Raw genomic sequence first — 27,308 nt, forward strand, 5'->3', positions numbered from 1 at the left:
GATAAAAATTGTTCAGGGTCAAAGGGGACATTCCGAATTTCTTTAGTTTCCTGAGGGAGTCGAATTCCCGGTGAGCTTACTTGGCCATGGCCTCAGTGTGATTGGACCCGTACAGGCTAATAGTGGTGTTCACTTCTTGGGAAATGAAGCTCTCAACCCTTTAAATTTCAGCAGCAAAGGTGATAGTGAAATACTGTACATAGATCAGTTGTTGATATGGGCAGAGAAATGGCAAATGGAGTTTAATCCAGCTCAGTGTGAGGGTTTTCACTTTGGCACATTAAACGTAAAGGAAGTAGACAGTGGCAGGTCATTGTTGATGTGCAGGGGATCTTGGGGTCTAACTCCATAACTCCATGAAAAGGTAAAAAAGTTTGTGTGTGTGATTTGCATTTATTAGTTAAGGCATTGAGTTCAAGAGTGAGGAAGTTATATTGCAGTTTTAGAGTCTTAACAGGCGATGTCTAGAGTATTGCATTCATTTCTGTTCACCCCATTATAGGAAAGTTGTGGAGACTTTGGAGAGGGTGCAGAAGAAGTTTACAGGAATGTTACCTGGATTGGAAAACACTCACTATAAGGTGAGGTTGGACAAGCTGGGATTAATTTCTCTGGAGTGATGGAGGCACAGGGGAGTCCTGATAGGATTTTGTAATTATGAGAGGTAAAGATAGGTTGGATATCCAGTAACTTCTTTGCTAATACTATAGCTATATTTTTAACACAGAGAGTGATGGCTGTCAGTAATATGCTGCCGAGAGTGGTGGTGAATCGGATGAGACTCTCGAATAGGCACATATAGGGTTAGGGACCATGTGTAGCGAGGGGATCAATTTGATTGAGTATCATCACCTTAATTAGTTCAGCATGGCTTTGTTGGCTGAAGGGCTAGCTCCTGTGATGTACTGTTCTATGCTCATTGGGTCAGCCTGGAACAGTTGGGCCGAGTGACCTTTCTCCGTACTATACAGCTCTCTCTGATACTCCAGAGAAAATAACTCAAGACCGACACTCTCAGATGAAATCCCAAGGCACTATTTTAGGAGGAGCAGTTTGGTTCTAGGAAAATCAGCTCTTTTGCTTCAACGCTGACTACATTCCACAGAGTCTTAAATTGCCTGTTCATGTCTGTCTAAATGCATCTTAAATGGTGCTACTGTATCTGCTTCTGCCACCTCCTCGCAGCGCGTTCCAGCCACCCACTGTAACTCGGGCAGCAAGGGAAGCATGCAGCCAGTTCAGCCATAGCATACTGAGAGGTTATTGTGCAAATCTGGACACGGGTTCTTTAGGCATCACAAACGCACTGGTTTTATTGTGCTTGTAGGTGTAGTTTAAATGAAACGTGGTCACTATTTAATGTGTGAGCTATGTGTGTACTTCTCTGTCTCTCCTGCACAGACTGTCATTATTGCTTTACACTCATTGTACAGGCTGTTCTTGGAAAAGTTGCCCAAACACCGGGATTATAAAACCACTGTAATACCAGAGAAGAAGGATACAATTAAAGTAAGTGTGAATCACTTCCTCTGGGGCTGTTGTATTGCGACCATGAACTGTAGCGCTGTCACTGTGCAAGTGCCGATGGTTTCCGTTCAAAGTGACCCAGTTGAACTGGATTGGAGCTGGTTACAGGGAAGGTATGGCACGTGTGTCCTCTGTGAATGAAGCCACTTCCTGTTGTGGTTTTGGTAAGCCCTTGGTACTGTGGGATTTTTTATCCCATCACAGTACAGGTCGAAGTCATAGAAAAGTACAGGGCAAAAGCAGGCCCTTTGGCCCATCTAGTCAGTGCTCAGCCATTTAAACTGCCTACTCCCATCGACCTGCAGTGAGACCAGAGCTCTCCATACCCCCACTATCCATGCACCTATCCAAACTACTCTTAAATGTTCAAATCGAGCTTGCATGGACCACTTGTGTTGGCAGCTCTTTTCACACACACACAGCCTTCTGAGCGAAGAAGTTTCCCATCACGTTCTCCTTAAACTTTTCACCTTTCACCCTTAGCCCATGACCTCTGGTTGTAGTCACCCACAGCCTCAGTGGAAAAAGCCAGCCTGCATTTATCCCTCATAATCTCATCTCAGTCTCAAAGTGGGTCGAGTCATCAGCAAAAAGAAAAAAAATCCAGGTCAAGGTAGGTGGCCTGGGCCTAATTTCAGTTCAGCAGCAGGGAGGACCTTTCTTTCTGGACTAATGTTTTGTGTTTCCTAATATTAAAAATATATTGAAAAACGTTCTTTTCGACGCACAAACAGCCTGCTTTACTATTTCTCCTTGCTGCAGGTAAAGTCCCTGTTGAACGGGGCATGAAGTATTCTTGGCAGAGGAGGAGAATAGGGTCAGTGTGTGGAGCCACGGACAATGAACAGGGTCTTAAATGAATGCCCTTCTGTATTTAGATGAGGGTGATGGAAGCTAGGGAATTTGGGAAAGAGAACAGTGATGCTCTAAAGCATTATGAAAGAGGAGGTGCTGGCAGTGTTAAGGGCTGTAAAGGCAGATGAGTTCCTGCAGCCTGACCAAGTCTGTCTTAGGGCATCGAGGGAAGCAATTGCAGGGGCCCCGGCAGAAATTAGCCACAGGTGAAGTACCAGAAGACTGGAGTGTGGCTAATGCTGTGCCTTTGATCAAGAAGGGCTGCAGGAACAAGCCAGGGAATTGGCCAGTTAGCCATAGAACAGCACAGGAAGACCATTGACCATAAGATCGTAAGATATAGGAGCAGAATTAGGCAACTTGGCCCATCGAGTCTTCTCCGCCATTTCACCATGGTTGATCCAATTTTCCTCTCAGCCCCAATCTCCTGCCTTCTCCCCATATCCCTTCATGCCCTGACCACTCAAGAATCATTATCAACCTCTGCCTTAAATGTACATAAAGACTTGGCCTCCACAGCTGCCTGTGGCAAAGAATTCCACAGATTCACCATTCTCTGGCTAAAGAAATTTCTTCTCATCTCTTCTACAAGGAGTCCCCTCTATTCTGAGGCTGTGTCCTCTTGTCTTAGACTCTCCCACCACAGGAAACATCCTCATTACATTCAATCTGTTAAGGCCTTTCAACATTGAATAGGCCCAGAGCCATCAAACACTCTTCATATGAGAAGCTATTCAGTCCTGGAGTCATTTTTGTGAATCTCCTTTGAACCCTCCACTGGTTTCAGCACGTCCTTTCTAAGATAGGAGGCCCAAACCAGTATGTATATGTACACACTGTGCCTTCCAAATTGCATCCAGAAAGTCCAACCATTGTTGCTCTGTTGTCATCCCTGCCAGTGATCTTTTCCAATTAATTCTGGCCAACTCCTCTCATACCTCTGTGATTCTCTTTACTCCACTGTAACGCTAAAACGTCTGTCTAGCTTCTCAAATTTCAGGGTGAATTCGATCTTATGATGAAAATTTTCCCCTAAGGGTTCTTTAACCTTAAGCTTTCTAATCAATTCCAGGTCATTGCACAACACACAATCTAGAATAGCTGATCTTCCAGTGGACTCAACCATGAGCTGCTCTAAAAGCTATCTTGTAGGTACTCTTGAAATACCCCCTCCTGGAATCCAGCACCAACCTGATTTTCCCAATCTACCTACATATTGAAATCCTCCACGACTATTGTAGCGTTGCCCTTTTGGCATGCATTTTCTATCTCCCATTGTAATTTGTAGACCACATCCTTACTACTGTTTGGCGGTCTGTATACAACTCCTATCAGGGTCTTTTTACCCTTGCAGTTCCTTGACTCTATCCAAAATGAATCAACACTTTCTGACCCTATGTCACCTCTCTCTAATGATCTGATTTCATCTTTTAACCAACAGAGCAACACTGCCCCCTCTGCTTTCCTGCCTGTCCTTTCAATATAATGTGTATGCCTGGATGTTAAGCTCCCAGCTATAATCTTTCAGCCACGATTCAATGTCGCCTACAACAGCATAGATGCCAATTTGTAACTGTGCTATAAGTTCATCAACTTTATTCCATATACCACATGCATTCAAATATAACACCTTCAGTCCTGTACTCAACCTTTTCGATTTTGTCCGCCTTTTACATTGCAACTCATCCCATTGATTGTAATTTTACCATCACAGCTGCCTCTCGTCACTACACACTGCCTGTTTGTAAACCAGCTTCTTCATCATACACCTTTCCTATGATGCTTCTTGCATTGAAATATAGACAGCTCAGGACATGAGTTGTACTATGCTCAACCTTTTGAATCAGTCAACATCTGCCTCCACAATCCCTCCATTAACAGTTCTGGCATTCTGATTCCCATCCCACTGCAACTCTAGGATATTTGTCACTCTGTAGTTCAGGTACAAACCGTCCCTTCTGTACAGATCCCATCTTCCGTGAAAGAGAGCCTGATGATCCAAAAATCCTATGCCCACCCTCCGTCCTACACCAACTCCTTAGCCACGTATTAAATTGTATAATCTTCCTAGCTCTAGCCTCACTTGCATGTGGCATAGGTAGCAATCCCAAGATCCCAACCCTGGAGGTCCTGCTCTTTAACTTGGCACCTAACTCCTTGAACTCCCTATGCAGAACTTCATCACTCGTCCTCCCCATGTTTTTGGTACCTACGTGGTCCACAACTTCTGGCTACTCACCCTCCCGCGCAAGAGTGCTGAGGACTTGATCTGTGATACCCTGGACCCTGGCAGCTGAGAATCTTGTTCTTGCCCACAGAACCTCCTAGCTAACAAATCCCTGTCCCCACAGCTTGCCTCTTTTTCCCCTTCCCTTCTAAGTCATAGAGGCAGGCTCAGTGCCAGAGACCCAACCACTGAGATTTTCCTCAGTAAGGTTATCTTTCCATCCTTCAGCAGTATGCAAAGTGATATACCTGTTGTTGAGGGGGATGGCCACAGGGATACTTTGCACTGGCTCCTTAACTCCTTTCCCCTACCTGACGGTTACCCAGTTTCCTGTGTCCTTGGGTGTAATTGCCTCTCTAAATGTCCTGTCTGCCACCTCCCGAAAGATCTGGAGCTCATTCAGGTCCAGCTCCAAATCCTTAACGCGGTTTGTTAGAAGCTGCAGCTAGATGTACTTCTCGTAGTTGTTGTCATCAGGGACACCCGAGAAGTGCCTTCCCACATCCTGCAAGGGAGCATTAAACCATCCTGCCTAGTATCTCTAGTGCCCCTAGCTAAACAGATATAAAGAAGAGAAAAAAAGAACTTGAGCTTTTCTTTTCTTTTTGCTTTCTCTGACTGAAGCCTCTTTGCGGAAGCCTCGAAGACCTAAACCTTCAAGATCACCACTCAGACTATATCCACTCAGATGACGACTGCTGCACTTACCCTGTCTTCCTTTAATTTGCTCTTACTAATCAATCCCAGGCACCGACTGGTTGCTGGTCAAAGCTCTGTTACACTGCCATGACCTGTTGCTGCCTTTTATCCTTGGGGAGTGACCTGATTGAAGTCCCGCCCTCTCCAAACTTCCAATGATCAGATTGGCCGTTGGTCAAAGCTCAAAGGAACAAACCCTTTGACCCACAGTGGGTGTGGCAAACTAGATTAGTAATCAAGTACCTTCTAATCTAATCCCATTTATCCAATGTCAATATCCTTCAGTTTCATACACATTCATGTGCCTAAGAGCCTCTTGAATGACCCTTTCATCTCTGCTTTCACCACCACCCCATGCAGTGAATTCTGCACATGCACTGCTCTGTGTGTTAAAGAAAACTTGCCTCTCCTGCCTCTTTTCACTTTACCCCCTTGCACCTTGAATTCACGCCCTCTGGTATTAGACATTTCAACCCTTTGGAAAAGATACTCTCCTTCTGCACCTGTGTCTCTCATAGTCTTATCTACCTCTATCAGGTCTCCACTAAGTCTTCACGTTCTTCAGAAAATAACCCAAGCTTGTCCAACCTCTCCTTATTGCACGTTCCCTGTAATCCAAGAAGCATTCTTTTAAACCTCTTCTAAACTCTCTTCCAAGCGTCCACATCCTTCCTATAATGGGACAAGAAATTTCACAATGCACTGTTATCAGTGATAATAAGCCTGTTTCTGATTCTGACCAGAACAAAGTGCAGTAATCCACATGCAGCCTAACTAGAATTTTATAACACTGCCACATAACTTCCTGACTCATTGACTAATAAAGGCGAACAAGCCATATGCCACCTTTATCAACCTGTGTAGCCACTTTTAGGGAGCTCTGAACTCGGATCTTTAGATGCCTCTGTTCCTCAATGCTGTTAAGGGTCTTGCCATTAACAATCTAATGTTTCTTTACATATGACCTCCCAAAGTACAACACTTCACAAGTAAGCCAGGTTAAACTCCATTTGCCATCTCTCTGCCCATATCTGCAACTGATTTGTTTTCTGCTGTACCCTTGCCAGTCTTTTTCACTATCCACAACATCACAAAACTTTCTAACATCCATGAACAGATTACCCACCCATCTATGTGTGGGCAAGTTACTGATTGGGATTCTTAGAGACAGGACCTATCTGCATTTGAAAAGACGAGGATTAGGATAGTTAGTTTGGTTTTGTGCATGGAAAATTGTGCCCTGTGAATTTAATAGAGTTTTTTGAAAAGATGATCAAGAGGATTGACAAGGTCAAATGGTAGATGTTGTCTATGTAGATTTGAGCAAAGCTTTTGACAGGATCTCAATAACTAGGTTGATCCAGAAGGTGAGATCACATTGGATCCAGGGTGAGGTAGACTGTTGGATACAAAGCTTGGTGAGAAGAGCAGAGGGTGGTAGTGGAGAGGTTTTCAAATTGAAGGCCTGTGACCAGTGGTATATCATGAGGATCAGTGTTGTTCACTGTTTTTTGTTAACTATTTCTGTAACTTAGGAGGCAGTGATCATAATATGATAGAATTCACCTTGCAGTCTGAGAAGGAGAAGCTGAAATCGGATGACAAAGAAGAGAAAAACTGCAGATGCTGGAAATCTGTGCAATGCACACAAAATGCTGGAGGATCTCAATAGGCCAGGCAGCATCTACGGATGCCGAAGGGTTTCGGCCCAAAGTTTCGACTGGTCTCTTTTCCATAGATGATGCCTGGTCTGCTGAATTCCTCCAGCATTTTGTGTGTGTGTGTGTGTGTTCGTCTAAAATCAGATGTATCAGCATTACAGTGGAGTAAAGGGAATTACAGAGGAATGAGTGAGTAGCTGGCCAAAGTTGATTGGAAGGGGACACCCACAGGGATGACAACAGGGAGCAGTAATGGCTGAAGTTTCTGGGACCAATTTGAAAGGAGCAGGATAGATTCGTCCCAAGGAAGTAGTATTCTAAAGAGCAAATGAGGCAACTGTGGCTAAAAGGGGAGGTCAAAGACAGTACAAAAGCTGAAGAGGGCAAAACATAGCAAAAATTAGTGGAAAGCTAGGAGAATGGGAAGCTTTTTAAAAAAACAGAAGGCACCAAAAAAAAGGAAAGAACAGATGAAATATGAAGGTAAGCTAGTCAATAATATAAAAGACAATTTCAAAAAGTTTTTTCAGATGTACTGTAAAGAGTAAAAGAGAAGAGTGCTGGAGAATGACACTGCAGAGATAGCAACGGGGATAAAGAAATGGCAGATGTCATCAGTCTTCACTGGAAGACACCAGCAGAATGCCAGAAATATGAGAGTGAATGTAGTTGCTATTACTAAGGAAAGGCGCTTGGGAAACTGAAAGTTCTGAAGGTAGGTAAGTCATTCCTGGGTTCTGAAGGAGGTAGCTGAAGAGCTTGTGGAGTCATTAGTAGTGATACCCCAAGATTCACTAGAACCTGGAATAGTTCCGGAGGACTGGAAAATTGCAGATGTTACTCCAGCCTTTAAGAAGGGAGGGAGGCAAAATACAGGAAATTATAGGCCAGTTAGCCTGAATTCAGTGGTTGGCAAGATGACCGAGTCCATTATTAAGGATGAGGTTTCTGGATACATAGAGGCACAAGATAAAATAGTCTGAAGACAGCATAGTTTTCTTAATCATGACAAATGGTTACTTGCCTGACAGGTCTGTTGGAGTTCTTTGAGGAAATAACAGGCAGGGTAGACAAAGAACTGTCACAAGATGTTGATACTTAAATTTACAGAATTCTTTGACGAGGTGAGGCACATGAGGCTGTTCAATAAATGAAGAGCATGTGGTATTACAGAAACGATGCCAGCATGGATAGAAGAATGGCTGACTGGCAGGAGGCAAAGAAAGGGCCTTTTCTGGCTGGCTGTCAGTGACTAGTAGTGATGAGAAATACTCACTGTGGCCATATTCAGGTAGCCATCTCCTGTGGCTCCACCCATAGATGGCTAATTTGATCTTTAAGGGGACCTATTCTCATTCTAACCACCCTTTTACTTTAGTATACCTGTACAGTCTCTTGGAATTTTCCTTAATCTTGCCTGCCAAATCTATCTCACTCCGTTTTGCTTTCCTAATCTCCCTCTTAAAGTGGTAGAAGCCCTGATCAGATTTGAAGAATATTTGAATGTGCTCCTGATGAGCCATGATCTGCATGGCTACAGGCGAGAGCTGGAAAAGAACAATCTGGATGAGAGGGGTATGGAGGGATATGGTCCAGGTGCAGGTCAGTGGGACTAGGCAGAAAAATGGTTCGGCATAGCCAAGAAGGGCCAAATGGCCTGTTTCTGTGCTGTAATGTCCTGTGGTTCTATGGATAACCTTTTTCCATGCTGTCTGATTTCAGCATGATCAGAATGGACCAGATAGCTGTTGTTTTTTAATTATTCAGAATCTTTTGGCCTGTGGTTGTCCATGATTTTTTTTCCTGCTTGTGTCTCCATTTACACTCACAGATTAAACAAGGAATTGATTGCTCTGAGAATTCTTAGCCTAAACTTGATATAGATCTTGTGTTCAAATATGCTGATCATAACAGAAATTGTTAGTGCTGTGTTAGATTATGATTGATTTTTGAATAGCATCGTGCTAAATCTCTTTGCAATTGATGGAGTCATGTCAAATTGTGCTACATCAGAATCTTCCTTTTCCTTTCTGTACCTGGTAGAAACTAAAAGAGATTGCATTTCCAAAGGCTGAGCAGTTGAAGAGTGAGCTTCTGAAGAGATATGGGATCGAATACGCAGAGTTCCAGGAGCAGAAGGTACGTGTGGCTCAGTGCAAGCAGCTGCTTTGTCACAAGCAACGGACGTCTGTTTAACCTTTAATTCGGTCAGTGTAGTTGCCCTTGTCATGTCAGGAGGCATTAGGTGTCTTATAAAATATTAAGGTGACTTAATTCCCCAAGAACTGATGGAATCTATCCCAGGATGCTGAAGGAAACAAGGGCATACCTTTTTTTTAAGCCACAGGCAAGGTCCCAGAAGACTGGAAAATAGTTAATGTTGTTCCTTTGTTTAAGGAGTGCAACGGGGACAAACCAGGAAATTATATCAGTGGTAGGGAAATTATTGGAGAAGATTCTTAAGGACAGGATTTATTGTTATTTATAAAAACACATTTTTATTAGGGGAAAATCAGCGTGAATTTGTCATGCAATTTTGAGTTTTACTTTCAGAAAGTAATGAAGAAGTTTGAGGGTAGGGCAGTAGGCGCTGTCTGCAGTTGACAAAGTCCTTCATGGTAGGTTCTTCCAGAAGACTAAAGCATGTAGGCTTCATGGCGAGTTGGTATATAAATAAATAAAAGAAGAAAAATGATCTAAATGACTTTAACTGTGGAACGGCTGTTGGCGCCAGACTGGGTGGTTTGAGTATCTCAGAAACTTTTATCTCCTGGGAGTTTCACACACAACGATCTCTAGATTTACAGAGAATGGTGCAGAAAGGTAATGGGAAAGGTCAGGACAATGGCCAGGGTGGTTCAAGCTGACAGGAAGATGACCATAATTCAAATAACAATGCATTAGAACAGTGATGCAGAAGAGCATCTGTGAACACACAACACTTCGAACTTTGAAGCAGATGGCCTACAGCAGCAGCAGACCATGCATGTACACTCAGTGACCACCTTATTAGGTACAGCAATAACGTGGCCACTGAGTTTGTGTTCGTGTGTTACAGTGACATGTGTGGTGTGTATCAGTGTTACAGTGACCGGTGAGGGGTGTATCAGTGTTATAGTGACCTGTGTGGGGTGTATCAGTATTACACTGACTGGTGGGTGTATCAGTGTTACAGTGACTGGTGAGGGGTGTATCAGTGTTTCAGTGACCTGTGTGAGGTGTATCAGTGTTACACTGACTGGTGGGGGGTGTATCAGTGTTACAGTGACCGGTGTGGGGTGTATCAGTGACTGGTGAGGGGTGTATGAGTGTCACAGTAACTGGTGAGGGGTGTATCATTGTTTCAGCTCTTTGGAGGTCAAACGCAGGGGAAAGTAAACAGGAAATGGCAGCACCTTCTAGAGCTTTGATGTATGGAAGAATATTGGGCTGCAAGTCCATAGCTCGCTGAAAGTGGCAACACAAATAGATACATGATAAAGAAAGTGTATGGTATGCTGCCTGCATTGGTCATGTGATTACAAAAGCTGGAATGTCTTATAACTATACAAAGCTTTGAGCTACATTTGGAGTATCGTGTGTGCTTCTGATCACCACAATATAGGAGTGACGTGGAGGCTAGGAAGAGTATGCAGAAGAGAATGAAGAGAAGATGCTGCTTGAACTGGAATGTATTTACCATAAACCATAAGGAGCATTTGAACAAACTTGGAATATTTTCTTTGGAGCCACAGAGGCTGCAGGGCAAGCTGATAGAAGTAAAATTATGAAGGCATAGAAAGGGTAAAGAGATACTTTTTTCCAAATGTAAATATCAAATACTAAAGGGAATAGCTTTAAGGTTAGACGGGAAAAACTTAAAGGTGATTTTCAAGGCAATTTTTTTCTTTTACACAGCTGGTTGGTGACCAGAATTTGTTACCAGGAGAGGTGGTGAAAGCAGATATGATCACAGTATGCAAGAGGCATGAATATTGGCACATTAACAAGGAGGGAATGGAGGGATATGGACCCTGTTTAGGCAGATAGATCAGTTCAGATTGACGTAGAGTGCCAAAGTGCCTGTTCCTGTGCTGGACGGTACAGCACAGAATCGGGCCGTTCTTGGAGGTTTTATGCTTTTCAAACGCAAAGATAACAGTAAGTACAGTTTTAATGTTATAATTACCTACTTAAGTCAGGTAACTTTGTAGAATTACGTACTTACAATCCCAACTAACACAATCCCGTTGAATATTCAAGAATTAGCAGCAGTTCTAAGGGGTTCTGAGTACAAAATTCCTAACACCCAAAATGTGCACTTTTATGTTATCGTTGAGGGACGGCTCTCTGGATATACCAACAGCCAGAAAGTTAATTGACAAAACAGAAATGTCCTGAACTGTGTTCCGACACTGCCTGTAAGGAGTTTATACTTAAGTGGATTTCCTCTGGGTGCTCTGGTTTCCTCCCACAGTCCAAAGGCATGCCAGTTGATGGGTTACTTGGTCATTGTAAATTGTCCTGTGATTAGGCTAAAGTTAAACTGGGAATTGCTGGGTGGCATGGCTCGAAGGGCCATGAGGAACTGTTCTGCTTGGTGTCCCAGTAAGTGAGGAATATGTCTTTAACAAAGCATCAATACTGGAAACGGCCACTTAATTCAGGGAAGGCGTTCATTGTGGTGGCTACACTGAGGGCCAATTAGTGTGAACATTTATTTATTGTCTTCTCCCTGCCTAGTTACAGTGGTACAGAATCCAGCTGTCCCATGCTCAAGCCTGGTCTCCATGCTGTTGTAATGGATGTTACTTTGTTTAATAATTTTAACTGTTAAGCATGCACAATATCAATTGCCTTTTCAATTTACAAAGTATGTCTTTTAAGTGGTCTTCTGCAGTTAACTTGACAACTTGTGTTCTTGAGAGACAGTGTATCTGATTATTGCAGGGCGGTTGCATGTGAGCGGTATTTTTTAAATGGTTCTCTCAAATAACTTAGCTGCTTCTTCCTGAAAATATCCAACACTTAATAATCCCTAACAAATGGCATCAAAACCAATGAAATCCCATTTTGTGAAGTTTTGATCATTAAGACCATAAGACATAGAAGCAGAAGTAGGCTGTTTGGCCCTTCAAGTCTGCTCTGCCATTTCATCATGGCCGATCCATTTTCCCTCTCAGCCCCAATCTCCTGCTTCTCCCCATATCCCTTCATGCCCTGACGACCTCTGCCTTAAATATAGCCAATGACTTGGCCTCCACAGCTACCTCTGGCAAAGAGTTCCACAGATTCACCTCTCGCTGGCAAAAGAAATTCTTCCTCATCTCCATTCTAAATGAACGTCCCTGTAATCTGAGGCTGTGTCATCTGATCTTAGACTCCCTCACTATAGGAAACATTTTCTTCACATCCACTATTGAGGCCTTTCAGCATTTGATAGGTTTCAATGAGGTCACCACTCATTCTTCTGAATTCCAGTGTATAGAGGCCCAGGGCCATCAAACGCTCCTCATATGATAGGCTTTTCAATCCTGGAATCATATTTGTGAATCTCCTTTGAACCCTCTCCAATGTCAGCATATTCTTTCTTAGATGAGTAATTCCTCCTCTTCTCTGTTCTAATTGGAGGTCCCTCTAGCCTGATGCTATGCATTCCGGACTGTGGTCCTAGACTCACCAACTATAGGAAACATCTTGTCTGGGTAGAGTGGATATAGACCCTTCATTATCCGATAGATAGATTTAAATGAGATCCCCTCATTCTCATAAACTCCAGTGAGTACAAGCCCGGAGCTGTAAAATGTTTCATTTCCAGAATATTTCTTGTGTACCTCCTCTGGGCCAGTGCATCTTTTGTCCGGTAAGGAGCCCAAAACTGTGGTGTGACCAGTGTTTTAAAACCTCAGCATTACATTCTTGCTCAGAGATTCTAGTCCACTGGAAATGAAAGCATTGCACTTGCCTTCCTTACCACTGACTTAACCTGCAAGTTGATCTTTAGGGAATCCTACATGAGGACTCCCGAGTCCCTTTGCAGCTCTGATTTTTGAATTTCCTCCCCCATTTAGGAAATAGTCTAAGCCTTTATACCTTCTGTGAAAGACCATGACCATGCACTTCTCTACACTATATTCCATCTGGCTCTTTTTTGCCATTTATCTCAGTCCATCTAAATCCTTCTGCCAACTTCCCTAATACTACTTGCCCCTCCACCTATCTCCGTATGGCCCACAAACCTGACCCCAGAGCCATCAATTCTGTCATCCACATCATTGACATATAACACCAAAAGAAGTGGTCTCAACGCCAACCTCTGTGGAACACCACTAGTCACTGGCAGCCAACCAGCAAAGGCCCTCCTTTGCCTCCTGCCGATCTTCTAACTTTCCTTCAATACTATTGGCTCTTGCTAAGCAGATTTGTGTGTGGCACCTTGTCAACGGCCGTTTAGAAATCCAAGAAAATAACATCCGCTGATTCTCCTTTGTCTATCCTGCCTGTTATTTCCTCAAAGAATTCCAACAAATTTGCTAGGCAAGGTTTCCCCATAAGGCCTCCAAGAACCCTGAACACCACATCCTTAATAATGGACTCCAGCATCTTCCCAATCATTGAAGTCTGGCTAACTGGCCTATAATTTCCTTTCTTCTGTCTTCCTTCCTTCCTTAAGGAGTGGAGTGACATTTGCAGTTTTCTTGTCCTCTGGGACCATTCCAGAATCTAGTGATTCTCGAAAGATCATTACTGATCCCTCCACAATCTCTTCAGCCACTTCTCAGAACCCTGGGATGCAGTCCATCTGGTCCAGGTGATTTATCTACTTTCAGACCTTTCATCTTCCCAAGCACTTCCTTCTTTGTAATAGCACCAGCACTCACTTCTGCCCCCTGACACTCTCAAATTTCTGATGTACTGTTCATGCAGGCCAGAGAATGGTGAATCTATCAAATTTATTGCCACAGGAAGTTGTGGAGGTCAAGTCACTGGGTATATTTAAGGCAGAGGTTGATAGATTCTTGATTACTCAAGGCAAGAAGGATATGGGGAGAAGGCAGGAGGTTGGTGCTGGGAGGGAAATGTGTCAGCATGATGAAATGGTGGAGCTCAGTCGATGAGCCAAATGGCCTAATTCTGTTCCTATATCTTATGTTCGTGAACACTGATGCAAAATACGTATTAAGTTCCCCTGCCAATTCTTTGTCTCTCCACTACTACCTCTCATGTCTTTTTCCGGTAGTCTGATATCCATTCTCCCCTCTCTTTTACTCTTTTTTTATATATATATATATATATATATATATATATGAAAAAATAATCTTTTGGTATGCTCTTTAATATTATTGGCTATCTTCTGTTCATATTTCATCTTTGCTCTCCTTATGGATTTTTAGTTTTTTTCTGTTGGATTTTAAAAGCTTCCCAATCCTCTAACTTCACACTAATTTTAACAACTTCCCTTGTCAGTCACGGTTGCCTTGGCCTCCTTTTAGAATGCTACTTCATCTTTGGGAAGTATCTATCCTGTGTCTTTTGAATTGTCCCCAGAAACTCCAGCCGTTATTTTTCTGGCTTATCACTGCTAGTGTCCCCTTCCAATCAACTTTGGCTAGCACCACTCTCAGGCCTCTGTAATTCCCTTTACTCCACTTATCTTCCAAGTGCTGGGTGAATTCTATCATGTTATGATCACTGCTTCCTAAGGGTTCCTTTACCTTAAGCTGCCTAATTAAATTTGTTTCATGACACAACACCCATCCAGAATTGCCTTACCTTTACAGAATTGCTCAACCACAGGCTGCTCTAAAAAACCATCACATAAGCATTCTCCAAAATCACTCTCTTGGAATCCAACACCAACCTCAGTTTCCCAATCTACCTGCATACTGATATTCCCCATTACATTGCCCTTTTTACATGCCTTTTCTATCTCCCATTGTAATTTGTATCCCACATCTATTTTGAGGCATGTATATAACTTTTGATCCTATGTCAACTCTTTCTAAGGATTTGATTTCATTTCTTATCAACAGATCCTCTGCCTACCTGTCTGTCCTTTTGATGCAAGCTGTATTGTTGGATGTAAAGCTCCCAGCTGTGATCTTTCAGCCCCAGTGATATCCCACAGTGTTATACCTGCCAATCTCTAATTGAGCTACAACATCATTGACCTTATTCCATATACTGCATGCATTCAAATATAACACATTCAGTCTTATATTCATCACCCTTTTTGATTTTGCTGCCATGTTACACATCAACTCATCCCACTGACTGAAATTCTGCCCTGTCTTCTGACTTTGCTTCCTCACAGTCTCGTTGCACACACTACATCTACCAATTACCCCGTCCTCAGCCAAATTAGTTTAAACCCTACCCAGCAAACCTGCCCATAAAGATAGTGTTCCACCTCGAGTTCTGGTGTAACCTGTCCTTTTTGGACAGGTCATACCTTCCCTGGAAGAGATCCCGATGATCCAGAAATCTGAAACCTTTTATACAGAACAGGCCCTTCTGGCCCTTCGATCAGCACCCCACCAATTTAACCCTACCCTAATCACAGGACAATTAACCTACTAATTGGGCTGTGGGAGGAAGCCAGATCACCCAGAGGAATCCCGTCTGCACCTGGGAAGGAGCATACAAACTTGCTTACAGAGGGCGCCAGAATTGAACTCTGAACTAAGTTGTTTCGTGCTAACCCCTATGCTACCATGACGCCCTACGGTAAGATAGTTCTTGCTATAAGGTGGATGGGCATGACAGTGTACTATAGGTAACATTTTGCTTGCATTTTACAGCAGAGGGAAGCTGAGGGGTTTGCGCACCAGCTGGCCCGGCAGCAGCAGCTCGAAGATGAAAAGCAGAGGGTGGCAAGAATGCGACAGCAGCAAGCTGAACAGGAGGAGTTCCGTGCCTTTGAGGAGATGATTCGGAAGAAGCAGCTGGAGAAGGAGCGACTAGAAGTGCTGGAGGAATTCGCAAAACCAGAAAGCCCTCCCGCATCGAAGGACTACCCCCTTATCCCTGGCGTTACGAGACCACCGAGTGCTAGTAGCCCATCATGGCCTGCTTCAAGTGTTCCCAATGCTGGTCCGCCTGTCATAGATCGTTCAACAAAGCCCACAACCTTTGGAACCAACTGGAACAGTGAGGCCTGGCTTTTATTCACATCTATATCTAAGACCTTTAACAGTGGACTTCTTGGTTTATTCAGTAATTAATGGAGAGGCTGAACAGGTTGAGGCATTTCTCTCTCTTCAAAAGTGTCAGTCCAGTAGATACCTTTGATGGGAAGGGCAGCGTGGTAGCTCACTTTCTTACACGGAGCAGAGCGTCTTGTTGACCGTAGGCCCTGCAGTGAAGCCGATCCTGAAGTGTCTTCCTTGGGCTTCGGGGGTGCTCAATGGTTAAGATGGAGACCATTAGATTTTTGGACACACGGAGGATTATATGGGCAGGAGAGGGAAGTGATAGATCATCCAAGAACATTCTGAATGGTGGAGCAGGGTTCAACTTTGTCATTCAGCCATACACATGTATACAACTAAACAAAACATCGTTCTTCTGGGGCCAAGGTACATACACAGCACATATAGTTACAAATAATATTAGCACGTCCCCAAGTGGCATGGACAGGTTGACTTAAATTGCAAGACGCTGATTTATGTGAGACAGTATAATGTTACTTGTACCATTATAATTAAAAACAAGCGGTGTGAAACAGTAGCAAGGGAAGATGAAAACTGACCAGTGCAGGACGAGGGCAAGTCCTTGAGTTGTAGACGTGGGGGTGGAAGGGTGGGGGGAGGTGTCGGCAGGGCATTCAGACAGGGTTTTGCTGGTGGGCTGGGTGACTGTACGGTGTAGAGAAGTCTGACAGTCCTGGGAGAAGGGTGTTACCCAGCCTGACAGTTCTGGTCCTTGTGCTGCCGTACCTTCTGCCTGATGGCAGGCAGTCAAAGAGATTGTGGGGAGGATAGGAGGGGTCTTTTGACAACTATAGCGATGCTGAGTCTTTTGTGAGGCAAACTATTCCGTCCTAGTTATTAGAACTTTTGATCTGTATCTGACACAGCAACATCCTTTATTAAATAGGAGCCAAATGAAGTACTCCATGAGTATATAGTACTCCAGATGAAGTTTCACCTGGGCCCTTTGTAACCAAAGCAAGATATTTTTGAATTTAGCAATAAACAATAGCATTAATAATTTTCTTAATTAGTTACTGTGCTTGCATATTAGTTCATTGACACATCCTAAGCCCTCTGTATCTCACAACTCTCTTTCAATTTTTTATTTTTGCTGTTAGAGTGAACAGTTTTCACATTTTCCCTTGTTATAATCTCTAGCCATCATCCAGCCTCTCAGAATCCCTGCTGTAGTTTGCTTTATGGCTTCTTCACCACCTGCTTTCTTTCCTAGCTGTCTTACGTAGGGTTAGGGGGAGTGGTGAGATGCATGAGTGCCAAGAAAGTGGAATATCCTGTATGAGGTGGGAGGAGGCTTGTGTCAAGTTATAAACATCAGTAGCGACAGACAGAGCAGAATAGCCCATTTCCTTCCCGTGTATTCGAAGCTGCAGATTTCTTATAATTATATGAAAATGAAGTAATTTCAGTTTATTTAACTTTCTGTTTTATGGTGTTGATGTTCATGGAAGAAACTGGCTAAGACCAATTTTTATTTGACTTGTACAGTCTTGCTTTCTGAGCAACGTGAGGAGTTGGGACTTGGGAACGAATGTACAGCCAATGCCAGCAGCTATTGTTGAGATTATTCTTTGAATACAGGACATGGGAAACTGACTTTGGCTACCTAAGCTCTCAGAATTTCTTTATCATGAGAGGCGTGGTCAGGGCAGATGGTCAGAGTCTTTCTCCCAAGGTAGGCGAGCCTAACTCCAGAGGACGTGGGTTTAAGTTGAGAGCAGGAAGACTGGAAGAGGACCTGAACAGTAATTTTATCACACGGGGATGGTGGATACGTGGAGCAAGTTGCCAGAGGAGGTAGTAAAGACAGGTACATACTTTCAGTGGCCACTTTATTAGGTACACTTGTACACCTGACTGATGATGGAAATATCTAATCAGCCAAAGGTGTGGCAGCAAATTAAAACATAAAAGCATACAGATGTGATCAAGAGGTTCAGTTGTTGTTCAGACCAACCGTCAGATTGGGGATGTGTAGTCTTGTACAAGAAACATCCAGTGAATGGGAGTTCTGCGGGTGAAAATGCCGCCTTAATGAGAGAGATCAGTGGAGAATGGCCAGACTGGTTCAAGCTGATAGGAAGGTGACCATAACTCAATTAACCACGTATTACAGCAGTGGTGTGCAGAAGACGATCTCTGAATGCAGATGTTGAACTTTGAAGTTGATGGGCTACAGCAGCAGCAGATCACACTGGGTTCCACGGGGTATCTGGTAAGTGGTCTCTGAATGTAGATGAGAAGGCTTTAGAAGAATATAGGCCATCATGGTCAGCAGGGATGAGAGGGCTGAATGGTCCGGGTTCCCCCGCTATCCGAAGGTAGAGCGTTCCTATGAAACTGTTTGTAAGCCGAAATGTCGTAAAGCCAAGTAGTTACCCGTTAATTCATATAGGAAAAATTTTTGAGCTTTCCCAGACCCAAAAAATAACCTACCAAATCATACAAAATAACACATAAAACTTAAAGTAACAGGAACATATAGTAAAAGCAGGAATGATATGATAAATATATAGCTTAATAAAGTAGAAATATTGTATATATGGTGTAGTTTCACTTTTCAGAATTGGAAAGATAGTGAGCCAAAAATCAATTTGGAGAAAAAAAATCAGCACGTACACACATGCGCACAACTGCCCGCACAAGGCTTCACGGTCACGGTAGTCTTTCTCGGGGTAAACACACGTATAAGGCGGGTGTCTTTTTTTCATAAAAGTGGAAATCCTATTTGGTTAGCGAAAACAGGAACTAATGTAGGTCTTTTGTAACAGCAAACGTTTGAAAAGCAGGGGCCATCTGTATAACATTTTGTATATAAATTCATTGTTATCAAGCCAAATGAGACAATGTTCCTCCAGATCACAATCTACTCACACATGTATCACACATAGCACAAAAAACAAAATATTATACTATCAGTATATAATTCAAAATGACTGTAGTAAAGTGTAGCATGGTAACCAGTATAGTAAACAGCTCGCTGTCCTGGTAATGAGACCTCAGTGATGGCAGGGTTTTTATTACTCTCACAGTCTAAGGGAGCAAGTTGTTACCCAGTCTGGCAGTCCAAGTCCTAATGCCTTTGTACCTCCGTCCTGATGGTAGAGGGTTAAAGAGCTTGTGGGATGGGTGGGAAGGACCCTAACAATGTTCATCAGCAACGCTCCGGGTAAGTGTCACAAATAGGGGTGAGGGAAACTGATGATCCTCTCGGCAAATTTTATTACCCTCTGTAGGGTCTTACAGTCTGATGCCTTATAGATTCCAGCTTCCTTACCACACGGTGATCCTGAGAAACAGGACACTCTCGATGGTGCTCCTGTAGAAAGTTGTTAGAAGGGGAGGGGGGAGGGGAGGAGCCTTGCATGCCTCATTCTCCTCAAAGTGTAGACACTGCTGTTCCTTCTTGACTAGTGAGGAGGAGTTGTATGTCCAGGTTAGATCGTACGCCATGTGCACACCAAGGAACCTGGTGCTCTTCACTCTCCGTGGCAGAGCCATTGATATGCAATGGAGAGGTTGACCTGGGCCTTCCTGAAGTCCACAATCATCTTCTTTATCTTATCCATGTTGAAGCTCAAGTTGTTGTTCTTGCTCCATTTGACAAGCCTTTCTTTCTTCTCTCTATGCTGATCATCATAGTTGTGGATGGGGCCAACCACTGGTGCAGTTTGAGCTGAATCTGACAGTGCAGTTGTGACTGAGGGGGCAATAGCGCTCAACGTGATGCAACTTGAGATGTTGCTGCCAATTCAGATTGCCTGGGGTGGTCTCAGCAAGAAGCCCAAGATCTAATTACAGAAAGGGGTATTGAGTCCCAATGAGGACAGTTTACTCACTAGACTGAGGGATGATCATGTTAAATGCCAAGCTGAAAAATGAACAACATCCTGGCTGTATGAGTAACTTGGATACTTTCTGTTCCAGATTTTTCTGCAGACAAACTCCGTAATGTGGCAATTCCCAACGGCCTGTGTCAGCAGTTTCTCCAGCTCGCTGAGGCCAATACAGCCCAAGGAGTGGAAACCTGTGGGATACTCTGTGGAAAATTGGTAAGCACAAACTTTGAGTCACCAACAGGATGTGTTCTCATTTTGTAGTTGAGGAGCAAGCAAGAGGTGTTCAATGTGACAACCTAACCACTCTCCATTGCACAGCCACGTATCATGTCAGCGAGTTACTGTCGACTTACATAGTTACTGATTAAGCTTTATATTTTGAAATTCCCTATTTAGGAGTGACTATTTTAGACTCCTCCCTGTTCACTGCTATCTTTTCATTAGATCGCATCAGCACTATCTTGGTGTGCCAGCTTTCTCTAAACTTTTGCCAGTGTTGGGAAGGTGTTGGAACAGTCCTTGGAAATCTAACACCACTTCCCACCCACGTCTTCCGTCACCACCCCAGTTAACACATTCACTAATGGTCATCTGGTCACTTGAGTTCACTTACCAGCCTTCCACCAGAGATCAAGCTAAACACAGCCTGCTTCCTGCATCCTCAACTTCCTTTGGAAGGGTCCTCAGCCCAGACTTCCCACTCACGGCCACTGCATTTGCCATTATTGACCGTTGTGAGAAGGACAGTAAATCAACTGGGATAGAATAACAGAACAGACTTGATGGGTCAAATGGTCTATTTCTTCTATACCTTATGGTCTCATGCAGTTCTGCCCATTGGGAACTAGAGCTTTCCTCCCATCAGCAAGGCTTAGCTCCGGAGCTTGATGAGGCTATTCGTAATGGTTTATTGTTGTAACATGTACCAAGATGCACGTAAATTGAACTTCCTTGGACTTGGGCTGAACTACAGAGGATGGGGAGGAGGTCTGGCACCTGCATACGTAGCACGCAGGCCCGCCATTGTGGACACGCCCCGGTGCTTGTGAACCAGATCCCCAGCTATGGGTAAATAGCCCCACTGCCTTGTGGGCAGCCTCGGGAGAGACAAAGGCTACGGGAGCAAACCCAGACAGCAAATCCGGATGTACTCCAAAACCCTTCTGTTCCATTGCTGTCCATAATGTACCACCGTTCACAGTACAAGTCTGTCACTGGTCATCACCTCACACTTCTCTGTATTGAGGTCTATTGGCCCATGACCCTAAATCTGCAATAACCTTCTTCACTATCAACAACACATAGTTTCATGTTATCAGGGAACTTGTTGATCAAGACACATCCAGACCTTTAGGGAATCCTGCATGAGGTCTCCCCAAGTCTCTTTGCACCTCAGATTTTTGAGTTTTCTATCCATTTTGAAAGTAGTCTGTTTTTATTTCTTCTATCAAAGTGCTTGGCCATACACTTCCTGACACTGTATTCTGTATGCCACTCATTTGCCCATTCTCCTAATCTAAGTCTTTCTGTAGCCCCTCGGCTTCTACAACACTAATCTGCCCTGCCACCAATCTTCATATCATCTGCAAACTTTGCAACAAAACCATCAATTCCATCATCCAAATCATTCATGTATAATGTAAAAAGAATTGGTCCCGACACAGAGCTCTGTAGAACACCACAAGTCATCAGCAGCCAATCAGAAAAGGATCCCTTTAATCCCACTCTTGGCCTCCTGAAAATTAGTGAGTGCTCTGTCCATGCTAGTATCTTTCCTGTAATACCATGGACTCTTAATTTGTTAAGCAGCCTCCCATGTGACACCTTGATAAAGGATTTCTGAAAATCCAAATAAACAACAGCCACTGATTTTTCCTTGTCTATCCTGCTTCATTGTTTCTTCAAAGAATTCCAGCAGCTTGACAGGCAAGATTTTCCCTTGAGGAGATCCTGCTGACTATGGCTTATTTTATCATTTATCTCCAAGTACCCCGAAACCAGGTCCTTAACAGTCAACTCCAACATCCCCAATACTGAGACCAGACTAACTGGCCTGTAATTTCATTTCTTCTGCCTCTCTCCCTTCTTGAAGAATGGAGTGACATTTGCAATTTTTCATTCCTCCAGAACAATACCAGAATTAAATGTTTCTTGAAAGATCATTACTAATAACTCCACAATCTCTTCAGCCACCTCCTTCAGAACCCTGGGGTGTAGACCTTTTGGTTCGAGTGACTTGTCTAGTTTCAGACCTTTCAGTTTCTTGAGCACCTTTTCCCTAGTAACGGCAACTTCACTCACTTCTGCGCCCCTGACACTCTTGAACCTCTTGCATACTGTTAGTGTCTTCCACAGTGAAGACTAATGCAAAATACTTACTTAGTTTGCCCATTACAACCTCTCCAGCATCATTTTCCAGTAGTCTAATCTCTACTCTCGCCTCACTTTTACTCTCTGTACGCCCAAAGAAAGTTTTGGTATCTTCTTTAATATTATTGGCTAACTTACATTTGTAATTCATCTTTTCCTTTTTTAGTTTTCTGTTTTTAAAAGCTTCCCGGTACTACAACTTTCCACTAACTAATTTTTGCTCTATTTTATGGCTTCTCTTTGACTTTTATGTTGACTTTGACTTCTCTTGTCGGCCACAGTTGAGTCATCCTGCCATTAGAATAGTCCTTTGGGATATATCTATCCTGCACCTTCCAAGTTGCTCCCAGAAATTCCAACCATTGCTGTTCCATTGTCGTTCCTGCTAATGTTCTCTTCCAATCAACTTCTCTCTCATGCCTCTGTAATTCCCTCATCTCTACTGTCATACCGATACACCTGACTTTAGCTTCTCCTTCTCATTTATCTTAAGCTCTCTAAATCAATTCCAGTTCACTGCACAACACCCAATCCGGAATGGCTGAACCCCTAGTGGGCTCAACCATGAACGGCTCTAAAAAGCCATCTAGTCGGCACTCTAGAAACTCCCCCTCTTGGGATCCCGCACCAGCCTGATTTTTTTTCAATCTACCTGCATATTGAAATCCTCCATGACTATTGTAACGTTGCTTGTTTGGTATGCATTTTTTTATCTCCCGTTGTAATTTGTCGACCACATCCTTACTACTGTTTGGGAGTCTATATACAATGCCCATCACAATCTTTTCATCCTTGCAGTTTCTTAGCTAGACCCACAAAGATTATTCATCTTCTGACCCTATGTTACCTTCTTATGATTTCATTTAACTTTTTTTTACCAGCAGAGCCACCCCACCCCCTCTGCTTACATACCTGCCCTTTCGATACAACTTCTATCCTTGTATGTTAGCTCCCAGGTGTAATCTTTTTTCAGCTACGACTCAGTGATGCCCACGTCATACATGCCAATCTACAACTGTGCATCTATCTTATTTTGTATACTGACTGCATTCATATACAACACCTGCAGTCCTGCATTCACCACCCTTTCAATTTTGTCCCCCTTTTACATTGTAGCTCATCCTGTTGACTGCAGTTTTGCCTTATCATCGGCCTGTCTTTGCGAGCAGTCTCACTATATACCGCCTCTGTTTATAAACCAACTGCCCCATCCTGAGCCCTATAACTCTGGACCCCATCCCCTGCCAAAGTAGTTTAAAACCTGCCCGCAAGTATATTGGTCCCCCGTGGGTTCAGGTGCAACCCATCCTTTTGTACAGGTTGTACCTCCCCCAGGTGAGATCCCAATGATCTATAAATCTGAATCCCAGCCACGCATTCATCTGCCAGATCTTCCTATTCTTACCCTTACTGGCGCATGGCACCAGGGAGCAATCCAGAGATTATTATTCTGGGAGGTCCTACCTTTCAGCTTACTACCTGGCCTTCTATAATCTCTCTTCAGGACCTCCTCACCTTTCCTACCTAATGTCATTGGTGCTGATATGTACCAAGGCTTGCCCTCCCCCGTAGAATGCCGTAGACCCGATCTGAGATATATATACCCATGACAATAACTTGAACTTGAGAGAGTGCAGAGAAGTTACCTGGACTAGAGTGTGTTATCTTTAAGGGGGAGGATGAGCATGTGGGTTATATTCACAGAAGCATGAGAGGCTGAGGGGGTGACCTGATGAAAGAGCACAGGATTATGACAGGCATAGATAGTCTCTTTCTTAGCGTGGAAAAATAAAATAATAGAGGGCATAACATTAAGGTGAGAGGGGAATGTTAAAGGAGCTTTGCCAACAAGTATGAGGCATTGCATTTTGGCAGGTCAAATCGGGCTAAGACTTGATGTTGAACGGGCCCTGAGGAGTGTGGTAGAATAAAGGAACCCAGGAATACAGATCCGTAAATCCTGGAAAGTTGCACCACAAATAGGAGAGCTTTTAGGTTCACTGAACCTGCAGGATGTCGTACACAGCCTGGATCATCAACTTGACGTGCTGGGGTTCTGCTTGTCAGATATAGGACCAGGAGATTTTCCTCTTCAGCTTATCCTCCCACCTTGTCGAAGCTCCCTGCTGCCTCATTCCTACCATCCTGGTGGTACACACTTCCTCTTTCTGGACAAGTATGCGTCTAATCCTGCCCTGGGCCCTGTCGGAGTGGGTTGAATAGAAGCTTCCCAGACCAGGCACCGCAGTCCCTACCAGGTCCCTGTGCCTCAGATGTGACTCAGCCATCTCCTCTGCATCCTTGCTGATGAGACTTCAGGGTCACTGGAATCTCTGTACAGCAGCACTTCTCTCATACAGGAAAAAAAGAAACCCTTGTTCAAACTGCTGGAGAGAAGCTGCAGTTTATTTCTTGTTCCACACAAAACAGTGCTGCTCTGGTTATGTGGGAGGCCCAGCCATCTTCAAAGGTAGCCATTGATCTTTCTTTGAAGAGCCTCAACTGGCGAGATGGTCCAGATGATTTGGGAGAGGATGCCATTCTGTTAGATCTGGGTGTTGAACTTGCCAGGCAAGCTTGACCTGCCCACATTGCTGAGTCAGACTTCTAACTCCTTGGTGGCTTTCCAGATGGCAGTTGCATCTCTTGGACTGCAGTCGAAGACTTTCTTGACTGGTTTTTCGGAGGTGTTGCTGTCCCATCCATCTCAAGGAGAAACGGAACTTTCTTTAACACCAGAGACCTGAATTTCTCTGGTTTAAAGCTTATCCTTCTCCTTGGCCCTGGAGGATCCATCTAGAGCCTGGGACTGATGTCATTGTCACTGAGGGGTCATTCATGAAGGCTCTGATTGGGGGTTGTCACATGCCAGTCTTAGTCAGAGGGCCTCTACTCTCCACTTCAGCTGCCTGAACCAGCATGTTCACAGTTTGGGAGAAGAGAATCGACAAGGTTGTACATCCGGTTATAATAGCCTGCTTGAACCAGACACAGCTTGATATGGTCGTTCCTGAGCAGACTCTCAGTCTGATGTTCCAGGATGAGGTCCTTTACCTTCCTCGGAACATGATGTCAGTTCAGTACAATCTCCACCAGCTTGTGTAGTAATGACCATATGCATTGGAAAGGTCTGGGAATCCCTCCTTTTTCTATAGATGTATCAATGTCATCATTTTTGAGGAGAATCTCAGTCAGGCGAAGGGAAGTGTTACTGAAAAGTATCTTCCCTTCCACACTGAGCTGCAAGATGGATCTAGACTGCTCAATGGGCTTGGAGGTCTCCTCTTAGGGGATCCAGACTCCCTCTGCACACCTCCACTGATCCTACGCCAGATAACCCAAATGGATTTCCAAAGTAGCTGGAGGAGCTTGTACACCTTGTAGAGAACTCTGCTGGAACTGAACAGAGGCAGAACTGGCTCTGGTTACTCTGATCTCCGAGCTGGGCTCCTTGCGATTGAACTCAACTGCAGGAGGAGGAGGATTTACACTGGAGCTCTGGTTCCCTCGTTCCGCTCCCTCTCTGAGTCACTGAGGGAGTTGTGAAGGTACAGATGCGCCTCCCGTCTGAAGCATACAAGGCGTCCGCTGTCCTGGCAGCTGCTTGGTGAATCCAGAGGGGTTCGCGATAAAGGCAACTCGTTTCTTGGCTGTCTCTTCCCACCATTCTGCCATTCTGTCCTATGATTCATCGTGTTCACTGCCTTTCTTTTCCATTAGGCTGAATCTCTCAGTAGCCAAGCTGACAATGATAGTTGATGTGGTCTGGAGTCATCTATCGACATCTCCCTCGGCTATTGCCTCAATGATTTGAACCATGTCCTCCCTCCAATGATTTGCTGGAGTCCAGTTAACCCACCGGTGTTCCACTACTTTGCCTGGAATGGGAGTTTTTAGAACCTGAAGGTTCTGGGCACTGTGGGGTGACTCTGGGCCGGGATCTTCCTGCTTCTCAACAGGAGTAAATCCTAATTTTCGGTCTGTCCCAGAGATTGACATTCTTAGGTCCGTCCTGGTGGTGTGTTCAACCTCTCCCTACCCCCCCCCCACCCCACCCCACCCCTCGGGCTCTCCTGGGGGTATGTCTCTGTCTGTAGCTCGCGGCGTATCCTCCACTCAGAAGATTGGGTTTGCTAGCCCTTTCTGCCCCAGTTGCCAAATTTCTGAGCTGTCAGCTGTCTGTTCAGTGATCACCAACCTTGCTCTTGGTTGTCACCCACACTAATCCAGGGTGTCACTGATAGAGCCACAGCTTATGATGCTGAGGTATCATAGGATGTGCTGGGACACATCATCAGTGGATCTTTCAGGATCAGATATTCTCATCCAGGTGACCCAGCCAGGCTTGTGTCCCAGCAGCATTGGTCCACTGGCCACACCTCTTGATCTGCTCACTCCTGTGACGGTCCTGATGGCTCTTTCCTTTGCAGCCGCCATAATGCTATGGACAGTGAGCAGCCAGCAAAGCCTCTAAAATCCCACCTCTACAGGCTGGCATCATGCCCTCCACCTGTCCCTGGCGCAGTTCTACCAGCTCCTGGTATTTGGCTTTCTTGAGTTCAAACACCACCTCAATGCACTTCCCCAGGCATTGTCCATGACCATCTACTTCGAGGTTTCTGGCAGAATGACCACGTCGGGGCTCAGGGACAAAGGTGCATTGAAGTCAGGGAGCTTTAATTGCATGCCAAATCTGAACTGAGGCTGTGGTCAGGTAATCACAGAAAAAGATATATAGGTGTGGTTCTTGGGTTGAGATTCTGAATGGGAGAATGGACAATTTGGATGGTATCTGAAAGGATCTGGCAAGTGTGGGTTTGCTCAGGCTGTTTTCTGGCCAAGTGGGAGGCCTTCAGAAGCAAAATTTTAAGTACAAAGTTCATATGTTCCTGTCAGTATAAAAAGCAAGGATAACAGGTTCAGGGAACCTTGGTTTTTG

General features: G+C 44.2%; 1 protein-coding gene across 4 annotated transcripts in view; it reads left to right on the plus strand.

Moving 5' to 3' along the window:
* LOC132392983 (STAM-binding protein-like) overlaps positions 1-27,308 on the plus strand; it is a 52,541-nt gene that overhangs the window by 10,005 nt on the left and 15,228 nt on the right. For 3 of the 4 annotated variants that reach the window (XR_009511705.1, XM_059967637.1, XM_059967647.1), the window contains exons 3-6: positions 1,434-1,509; positions 9,013-9,108; positions 15,750-16,098; positions 20,088-20,212. Coding sequence is in view for 3 of the 4 variants with exons in the window: in XM_059967637.1 (XP_059823620.1) it covers positions 1,434-1,509; positions 9,013-9,108; positions 15,750-16,098; positions 20,088-20,212 (646 nt within the window). In the remaining variant the exon portion in view is untranslated. Of the gene's footprint in view, positions 1-1,433; positions 1,510-4,517; positions 7,453-9,012; positions 9,109-15,749; positions 16,099-20,087; positions 20,213-27,308 lie in introns of those variants that run through there. The other variant, XM_059967658.1, reaches the window with a different exon arrangement.

Source organism: Hypanus sabinus, chromosome 1 (genome assembly GCF_030144855.1).
Source record: "Hypanus sabinus isolate sHypSab1 chromosome 1, sHypSab1.hap1, whole genome shotgun sequence".
Lineage (NCBI taxonomy): Eukaryota > Metazoa > Chordata > Chondrichthyes > Myliobatiformes > Dasyatidae > Hypanus > Hypanus sabinus.